The sequence below is a fragment of the Camellia sinensis genome, chromosome 2, assembly GCF_055761805.1.
Source record: "Camellia sinensis isolate YWXY chromosome 2, ASM5576180v1, whole genome shotgun sequence".
NCBI classification, from domain to species: domain Eukaryota; kingdom Viridiplantae; phylum Streptophyta; class Magnoliopsida; order Ericales; family Theaceae; genus Camellia; species Camellia sinensis.
This window is the reverse complement of record NC_138962.1, coordinates 133,709,919-133,720,326: the sequence shown is the minus strand read 5'-3', so window position 1 is coordinate 133,720,326 and position 10,408 is coordinate 133,709,919. Positions and strand designations below refer to the sequence as shown.

The 10,408-nt window shown below is 33.6% G+C and overlaps 1 protein-coding gene across 2 annotated transcripts; it reads right to left on the bottom strand.

Moving 5' to 3' along the window:
- Positions 1 to 1,353: 1,353 nt before the first annotated feature.
- LOC114268253 (inositol diphosphatase DSP2-like) lies at positions 1,354 to 6,261 on the bottom strand. Of its 2 annotated transcripts, XR_014361624.1 has the most exons (5): positions 5,893 to 6,261; positions 5,661 to 5,754; positions 2,422 to 2,473; positions 2,050 to 2,112; positions 1,354 to 1,705 (listed from the first exon to the last, which is right to left on the bottom strand). XR_014361624.1 is itself a non-coding variant. In XM_082915631.1 (4 exons), the coding sequence occupies exons 1-4, from the start codon at positions 6,111 to 6,113 to the stop codon at positions 1,457 to 1,459; spliced, it is 627 nt and encodes a 208-aa protein (XP_082771757.1). In that variant the 5' UTR covers positions 6,114 to 6,261; the 3' UTR covers positions 1,354 to 1,456. The 2 variants fall into 2 exon arrangements, 1 of the variants encoding a protein (XP_082771757.1); XM_082915631.1 differs by lacking the exon at positions 2,422 to 2,473.
- Between the last annotated feature and the right edge of the window lie 4,147 nt (positions 6,262 to 10,408).

Here is a 10,408-nt window from a genome sequence, read left to right as displayed (position 1 = left end):
TATGTTTCACTTTGTCTAAATTATTTTTTATATTTCAATAAGTCCTATGTGTGATATAGTTACCAAAACACTAATAATAATAATATTCACATTGACAGCGTGAATATTCACACTATCAATGTTATTAAGTTTTGTAATTAATAATCCCGTTTGACAAAACTTCTTTCAGTTGTAATTTTATTTAATCTTTTATTTCAGTAAGGTTATAAGTTTTTAGATGTGAATCCAACCCAAATTGTGCTTTGCAGAGAAATTTATGATCTTAATTCTTTCATGTTTGCCACTTCATTGACTATGTCAGGGATCAAGCAAAAAGCAAAAAGCAAAAACAAATCCAACCCTAAGCAAAAAGTAAAAATGCAGTCGAAGTTATTTGACCGCTCGAGCAGTCATTTGTGCGCTGAAGCGGAGAAACAAATCATCCAATATTTTTGTAGAGCGCTTGAATTTCTAAGAAGAAAGTTTTACCGCTCGAGCGGTGAAAGTTGCGCTCAAGCAGTCAGCTTATATGTTTTGACCGCCTTTAGTCACATCGCGCGAGCAGTGAAAGTTGTGCTCGAGCGGTCTTTGCGATTTTGTTTCTTTATATTGTCCCTAAAAGATCATTTATTATAAATTATATTGTCCCTACACTACAAAAAAATTGACTTTTTGCGACGGTAAAATACCGTCGCTAATACTCCTAATGCCGTCGCTAATACTTTTTGCGACGGCAAAACGACTTTTTGCGACGGCAAGAGGGGGGTCGCAACTGCAGGGGTTGCAAAAGAGTTTTTGCGACGGTAAGTGCCGTCGCTAATGTTTTGCGACGGCATTTTTTGCCTTTTTGCGACGGCACAGTGCAGTCGCTAAAAACGTTTGAAATTTCTTGACTTTTTTGCGACGGCTCTATTTTACCGTCGCTAAAAATGTTATTTGAGACGGCAAAAAATACCGTCGCCAATAGTCTTTTTTTAAAAAAAAAACACTACTTTTTGCGACGGTGTGGTGCCGTCGCAGAAAATATAAAAAATATGAATTTTTTTATTTTTTGCGACAGTGTATTGCCGTCGCAAAAAATATTAAAAAATAATAAAATTTCTATTTTAAATAATAAAATTTCTATTTTTTGCGACAGTATAATGTCGTCGCAAAAAGTAAAACCTGTAACAAAATTAATAAAAATATTAAAATTTTCTATTTTTTCCGACGGTGGTGCCGTCTCTCTCTAAGAGCTGATTATTTACATTCTATTCACAAAAACATCATTAACAGAAAATAAAAATAAAAATTTAAATTGATCAAACCATCAAATTCAATATTTTACAAACACTACTAAAAAAAGTATTTTACAATCACTCAACTTTCGGAGCCAAACTCAGATATATAATCTTTAAAATTGCATCAGACAAATAGTTTCACTCAAATAAATAAATAGCTAGAGAAAAAAAATGAGCAAATGAAGAATCCACCTAAATCATAAATCGACATGGCTATAATTTTTCACCAACTTGTGAAGAATTCTAGATATACAAATCCAAAAGGTCTTTGGAATTTTTCGGCTAAAATGTATCAATAAGGCTGAAATGATGTCAAATGTAAATTTGTGAGCCTCGGGTTTCACTGTCATGCGGATTAGCATAGCAGTCCACACCTCCGGGGCCAACTTCACTGCATGCCGGAAAGATTTAAGCCCATTAACCACTCTCATCAGCATTGCATGTCCCTGCAAAACAACATTAATTCTCATAGTTGATCTCATGACAATATTACCAACTGAAATATGTTCAGTTCTGATTTTGTTTTTGTTTTTCATTTTCATGTTTTCAAAAACAAGATAATAAAAAGTTCGAAAACACCTAACATTTTCATATAACACTTTAATTTTTGCATGAAAATAGTTTTTCGAAAACAACCTTTTTGGGTTTCCTAATTCATGTTTTGGCTTTCCTACTTCTTCTAAACCACATCAAAATGATGTTCTATTATCTATAAGTTGTAGAGTTTAACTAAAACATGCACCAGCACATGAGAGGGGAGAGAGAGAGAGATGGAGGAATTGAAACGAACCTCAGATTCAGCTGTCTCTCTAGCTTGAACCTTCTCATCGAAAATGTTTGCAACTACTTCATCCTGAAGAAAAATATCAATTGCTTTAATTATGTCCCGGACCAGGAAAACACGTACCCTCAAACCCTTATCAGACAATATGAATTTAAAAAGATCTTCGGTGGCAGACACAACAGCACGCATATCAAAGGATTTCCATTCCAATGATCTATATAATATCTATAAACAAAAAAGCCATTTCCGGACACATCAAAAAAGTATGCAGATGACAAAAATAATTCAACAGTTTGAAACACTCCCATTTCTTAAAAGCAAACTGAGAGAAAGGCTCCTAGCTATATATTGAATATCACTTCCATTAAGAAATAACACCTGGATCACTGATCACACCCAAGAAATCATCCTTTATGGTGCCAATACAAAACTGCAAAAGGAGACAACACGTAGGATGAACAACGGTGACCAAAAAAAAACATAACCCCGAAAATGTAATAATAAATAAAATAAAATACAATGTATATTAAGAGCATACATATTTATGTGAACAATTATTAAATGCACTATTTAAGATTTAAAAGAATACTCTGAAGTTCTGAGAAACAGAATGCAACAGTGACCAAATTTGGTTACCAAATGTATCAATAATGGATTGCTATAACGTACAAGACATGAAAGTTATGACCCATTAAACTAATGCATTGGTGGCATATCAAATGATATCCAAAATTTGGTATCTAAATCTAGTCACTGTATTATTACTGTCCAAGAAATGGTTCCAAGGTCGGACCATGCCACATTCTGACTCTTGAACATGAAGAGAATTCATTTTCCCAGCCCATAAACTCCAGAGAGAACCTGACTTCTTGAAGGTCAACAAGCACACAGAAAAGGATCCCCATATATGCCTCAAGTCTTTAGAAATGGATAATTCAAGGTATTGGCCTAAACAACCCAATTTCTATTAATTTAGAATCTAAACAACCCATGTCTAGAAAAATGAGAACTCCAAGGCCAGAACTAGAGGATAAACAAATTATTTTCAAATTCAACATGCCACAAGGACAACCGCTTTTAGCCATTTAAAGACTATGACCCTTATATCAAAATTTCACTAGTACAACAACATTATCCTCAATTTACAGGGAAGAAAAGTATGCATTACCTGTGTGTTGTTTTTAACACTCATCATCAGAATAGAAAGATGCCCAGTGCTGGATTCCTCTTCCTCATTCTTGACCTGTCACAGACAGTTTCAAACAAATTTTATATCATAAAAGGAGCATGGAGGCAGAAACTACAACAAATAAAAAATGTAAACAATAAATTAAAAACTCTATTTAGCAGGAAGATGAAAAATGATGGGTAGGCCAAATTACACACACACATATATATATATAGCCCTCCACATGCAAAAATATATTGCAGTAATTAAAACAAAATGCTTCCTGCAAATAAAAAATTTAATCAGAAAACACATTCAATACACACTTCACAATAAAACATACATTGACACCCCATCCCCCCGTTTCATTATTTTCTATAAACAAATCAAGTATTATTTAGTCAATAATTCATCAAATCAAAGGCAATATAAACCATATACTTTGGCAAAATCATGCTGCAAGTCTAGTTAAAATTGACCTTCAATTCAAACCTAGTTGAGCAAACATTGTCATTTAAGGTGGAGATAATGAGAAAATAATCAAAATTCCAAATCAAACCACATATTCTTAAATGATTTTCTATACACTTTTCAAAAGGCACATATTGAAAACCACATAATACTTCTGAGCTTCATCAAACTAAATTGATATTGAAAACTGTAAAGAGAGCTTGAAATCAAAATTAAATGGAGCAATATAGAAATCACTACTGAGTTTTCCAATTAATGTTTATCATCTAAGTAAACCAGAATACGACAGTAAACTTTACCTGAGTGCAAACCATAGTAAAGGCCTCACACTGTGTAGGGTTCACTTTCCCCTGAAATAGAGTGCTCAAACAAAATAAGATTTATCAAGTGGAGGAATAGGACTTCAATCCTGAAGCAGTGTGCAAACTATTGTCTTAATCCAGCTTAACTTAAATTCTTTAGATTCTAAATTCTCTCTCCACAATTCTAGATTAAAGTTTACTCCTCTTATGTCATCAACTAAAACTATACTGCCTACAAATAATACGATATCCTCTTGAATGTTCCTAATGGATTCGTTTATAACTAATGCAAAAAGAGATAAGGACCTAGATTAAAGTTTACTCCTCTTATGTCATAAACCTTAGTATTATATTATTAAATAGAATCTATCACCAAAGAACATAAAAAAACACTGCTAGTATTATATTATTAAATAGAATCTATCACCAAAGAACAAGAAAACTAGGAGTTCTCTCTTCTTTTTTACCCACAAGGGTATACATACCCCTCACACAATTGGTAGCACGTGCAGCCCATGTGATTCAAATATGCATTTCCGGGTTGTACATTCAAAGGGCAAGATATTTTCTCTTCTTCTGTCCTAATGTATTCTCACTCAAATAATCTTACTTACAAATAATCATATCTTGAAGCTTTTTGTATGCGTAGTACCTTACCAACCTATACATATTAGAAGAAAGAATCTGTAAGTGACAAATGTATGTTAGTCCACTCCAACATTTTTAAATGAAGCACGGTATGGCCCAACTTCTTTGACTCATTTTCCTCAAGCCCATTTTCTCTACCTGTTGAGGGATAACTGTAGGAAAATTTATGTTTCTAGCAAACACACTCCCTTCGTCTCATGTTGTTTGTTTATCTTTCCATTTTTGGATGTTTCAGAAAGATTGTCCCTTTGAAAAACCAAAGCAGATAAGTTTTCAAAAACTACCCCTTATAAAATAATGCCTTTAAAAACTAAACGCAAGTTTTTTTTTAATTTTAAATAAAGCCTTTAAATTTGAATTACAATGCATTTATTGCACGTTCTATTAAAAATTGAAATCTCCAAATTGAGTTAATAAATAAATAAAAAGCAAGCAATGAGGTTCATAATCCCTAATCACTTCAAATCTTTGCAGCTTTAAGAAATGGAAACATTGTACTGAAATTTTATATTTAGATTCTTACATCTGTATAAATTAAAATCTACAAATTGAGTTAGTAAATGAGCCCAAAAACAAAAACAAAAAACTAGAAGAATAAAGTAGGACTAAACTACTAAACATATCTTTACAACAAAATTTTGGTAAACTATCTTACAGTTGGCTCGGCAAGCAGGATTATCGACTCCATCTGTGCTTCAGAGACAATAAATCAGATTAGAATTGGTATGCATAGAATGCTTTTAGAAACAAATTTGAGAGGGAAAAAAGGCATTAAAATGCTTACCACTCGAAATGAGTATATGTAATTGCATTAAATCCTCAGCCGATCACTAGATTCATAATCATCCCCTTTGTCAATATATCTCGTTCTTCACAGGGTCTCAAGCCAAAATGATTTCTTTATTCATCAAATGGCCCCTCCATCATCAAAAATGTAAAATTACAAACAAATCGAGTTTGCACCCACTGCTAATAAGTAAAAAAGTAACACAAAAAATAAATAAATAAACAAAAATTACAAGACTTACCTTGCAACCTTCGATCCCGAATTGAAATAATTGAATCCCATTTGACTTGACAAACTCGGCATTTGCCTCCGGGTACGGTTCTGGACAAAGGCATCTGCAAAACCAAAGCCCTATAATCATCAAATCTGTATATAATCAGCAAATTCAAATCATTCACTGACACATAATTTTCCAACACATCACTGCCATATAATCAATGAGTTTGAATTTTTTTTTTTTTTTTTTTACTTACATGATGGAACGGAGGCCTAGGGATTGGAGGAAGGGGAAGTTGGCGGTGTCAGGGAAACCGGACCTGAAAATGCCATTGTCGACCATCGCGAAGTTCAGAGGAGGAATATAAAACCCGTCGTCGTCGGTGGGGTCGAAGTCGTCGAGGCTCGGCAGCGAGAGCTTCGTGAGAGGGTTGAGTTGTGGTGGTTCTACGACGGCGACTTCGATGGTTTTGCACATATCGCCACCGCCGCCGCCGCCTTGGAGGAGAGGAAGGCGAAACCCTAGATGGAGAGAGAGAGAGAGAGCGAGCAGGAGGAGAGGGACGGCTCTGTTGTGTTTGGGTTGTGTTTGTGTTTGTGTTGTGTGTGTTCTCAAACAAAACCCTACACACACCCACACACACAAATGTTATAGTTAATGAATTTTTTTATTAAAATAAAATATTATTAAAATAATTTTTATAGTTGATGAATTTTTTTTTCATTTGGTAAAGTTAAAAATTTATTTGTTTTATATTTATTTTATATTTATTTTAATGAATAAAAAATAATAATTATTTTTTTATTTGGTAAAAATAGGAATAGTATTTTCTATTAAAATAAAGTTAATTTTTGTGGTCAATGAAAAAGAGAGAAGATAGATGAGAGAAGAGATAAATGAATGAGAGACACACAGAGAGAGAGAGAATCAAATAGACAGAGAGAGAGAAGTGTGATGAATAAGAGAGAGAAAGAAAAGAAAGAGAAGAAGATGAAAAAATGAGTGAAAAGATATAGACAAAGAGAGAGACAGAGAGAGAGAGAAAAAAAAAAGAGCGAAAATAGATAAATAAGAGAGAGAGACAGAAAGAGATGAGCGAGAGAGCGAGAGAGAAAAAAAATAAGAGAGAGAGAGAGAAAGAGATAGAGAGAGAAGATATATGAAAGAGATAGAGAGAAGAGAGATAGACGAGAGACATAGAGAAAAAGAGAGAGATAGACAGACAGATAGAGAAGAGTGATGAGTCAGAGTGAGAAAAAGAAGAGAGACAGAAACAGAGAGATGGACAGAAAGAGAAGAGTGATGAGAGAGAGAGAGAGAAAAGAGACAGAGACACATAGAGAAAGGGAGAGAGAGACAAACAGAGAATAGTGATGAATAAGAGAGAGAAAGAGAAGAGAGACAGAGAGATAGGAAGATGAAAAAATGGGTGAAAAGAGAAATGTTCAAAAGAGTAAGACGACATCGTTTGTAGTGGATCGATAAATCGAGAAGGAGCTCGATAAATAGAGAAGATGAGAGTAATAAAGTGAGTAAGGCGAACATAGTGAGGGAGAGATAGACAAATAGACAAGTAGACAGAGAGAGAGAGAGAAAGAGAAGAGTGATGAGTGAGAGAGAGACAGTGAAAGAGAGAGATAGACAGAAAAAGAGATAGGAAGAGAGATGGAGAGAGGGGGAGATAGAAAAAAAGAGAGAAACAAGAGATGAACGAGAGATAGACAAAAAAAAAGAGAGAAATAGAGCGAAAATAGATGAGCGAGAGAGAGACACACAGAAAAAGGGAGAGACAGAGAGAGAAGAGAAATGAGCGACAGAGAGAGAAGATTTTTTTTTTTTTGCAACGGAAGAATTGTTAAAAAAATAATTTTTTATTAAAATAATTTTTTTTTATAGTTGTTGAATTTTATTTTTTTTTTTACATTTAGTAAGGTTGAGACGGTAAGAGAAAAAGAAGAGAGAAAGGAAGATGAAAAAATTGATGAAAAGATATAGACAAAGAGAGAAAGAGCGAAAAGAGATAAATGAGAAAGAGACAGAGAGAGATGAGCGAGAGAGATAAAGAGAAGAGAGATGAGTGAGAGAGACAGAGAGAGAAGACAGATGAGAGAGATATGAGCGAGAGACAACGAGAGAAAGAGAGAGACAGAGACAGACAGACAGACAAACAGAGAAGAGTGATGAGTTAGAGAGAGAGAGAGACAAAGAGAGAAAAAGATAGAGAGTGAGAGACAGAAAAAGAGACAGAGAGAGAAAAGAGATGAACGAGAGAGATAGAGAGAAGAGAGATGAACGAAAGAGACAGAGAGAGAAAAGAGATGAGAGAAAAGATAGATAAATCGAGGAGAAGCTCGATAAATAGAGAATATGAGATGGAGAGAGTGAGCAAGACGAATATAATGAGGGAGAAATACACAAATAGACAAGCATACAGAGAGAGAGATGAGTGATGAGTGAGAGAGAGTGAGAGTGAGAGAGAGACAGAGAGAGAGAGATAAACAGAAAAAGAGACAGAAAGAGAGAGAGAGAGAGAGAGAGAATGAGAGATAGAAAAAGAGAGAGAAACAAGAGATGAGCGAAAGATAGACAAAAAGAGAGAAATAGAGCGAAAAGACATGAGCGAGAGAGAGACACAGAAAAAAAGAGATGGGCGAGAGAGATAGAGAGAGATATAAATAAGAGAGAGAGAAAAAAAAATAAAAATAAATGAGAGAGATAGAGAGAAGAAAGATGAGCGAGAGAGATAAAGAGAGAAGACATAAGAGAAGACATAAGAGATAGAGAGAAGAAAGATATGTGAGAGACACAGAGAGAAAATGAGAGAGATACACAGACAGACAGAGAAAGAAGAGTGATGAGTGAAAGAGATAAAGAGAACAGAGAGAGATAAATACAGAGAGACAGGAAGATGAAAAAATGAATGAAAAGAGATGTTATATTAAAAGAGTAAGACGACATCGTTTTTTTTATTTTTTTTGTGACAGAAAAATACCATTGAATTTATTCAAACTATTTTGTGACTGTATATATATGAAGCTGTCTCAAAACCACAATCACTATGTTAGGTTAGAGTTTTCCAAAAACTCTTTTGAGAAAATTATACTTTCTTGTTTTCCGTGTTATATTATTTTTACTGAATTTTTTTAATATTTAATTTTTTTTAATTTTAGACACACCTAACATAAATACACCTAAAAAGTAAAAAAATCTTTTAAAAATTCACTAAATACCAAAAATACAAAAGAAATACAATAATTCAATACATTTTTTTTTATATTTGTATGTATTTATTAATTTTTAAAAATATTTTTTCATAATTTTTTTTTTTTAGATACATTTAAGTAAAGTGCATCTAAAAAAAATATTTAAAAATTTAAAAATATTCACTTAAAAAAAAAACTACAAAAGTGACTTTTTGCGACGGTAAAAAATACCGTCTCAAAAAATCAGAGTATTTGCGACGGTAAAAAATACCGTCTCAAAAAACAGAGTATTTGCGACGGTAGAAAAATACCGTCTCAAAAAACAGAGTATTTGCGACGGTAGAAAATACCGTCGCAAAAAAAGAGAGTATTTGCGACGGTATTTTTCTACCGTCGCAAATACTCTGTTTTTTGAGACGGTATTTTTCTACCGTCGCAAATACTCTGTTTTTTGAGACGGTATTTTTTACCGTCGCAAAAAGTCACTTTTTGCGACGGCAAGTGTACCGTCGCAAATAGTTCCGTCTTTTAAGCCCCATTTTCTTGTAGTGCTAAAAGATCATTTATTATAAATTTTCAAATTTTATCGCTAGAAATCCTTTTTTTTTCGAATTTTTTGAGACAATCATTTAACGACTATCTTGGTAATGATAGAAATTGAATCTCAAATATTTTTTGCAATAAAATTTTTAGTTTTCAAAACAAAAATTTAGTTCCTAAAACTCTTATTTATTGTAATTGGGATATGCTATCGGGTTATTTGTCTTGCTTATTTATTCCATATGAAATATCATGATCCCAAAATATTCTTTTCTTCTAATTTTTTCCCATAAATAAATTTTCTTACATCTCCCCTCTAATTTTTTCCCATAAATAAATTTTCTTACATCTCCCTCTTTGTGAGGTGTTTTCTTCCCTCATAGTGGAAGTTTGCTGGATTTTTCCTTCTCCATCCTGCCAATGTGGATCAATCTTGTTCCCTCCTCCTTTGTCTCTCACCTAGCCATCACCACCATTCTGCCGCCAGATTTACTACGAAGCTGGCCCGTTTCCACAGATCTGGCTGCCGTTGATTTGAGGTCAAGTTTTCCGATTTGTCTTGTTTTTTTGTTTTTAGTTTGGTTTGTTTATGGAGTCCATCAGTATTTGATGTAGTTTACCCACTCTATGATTGTAACATATGATCTATCTTAGATATGCTTTACGGCCAATTGATTGGCCATTGTTGTGCAGTACGAGCACAAACACGAATTGTGCGTCTGTATTTTTTTTTTCTAAATTTAATCCTGTGTGTTTCTTGATTTCATCTACTTTTTTTTTTTTTTTCCCTTAGTGTAAGTTTTTCTATTAAATAGATTCTTATTTATATGTGCATTTGGTTTCATTAATGAAAATTTTTTTCTTATCAAAAAAAAAAGAGAAAAGGCTCTGATAGATTTCTCGGAAGATAGGAATTGTTCCTTGCTCCACTCAGCACTCAATAATTGCTCTGGTCCCAATCTCTCCAAACCAGTCGCTGTCCCTTGTTTTAGTTACCAAGGTAGCAGCTCTTTAATAGTTGATGCTCAC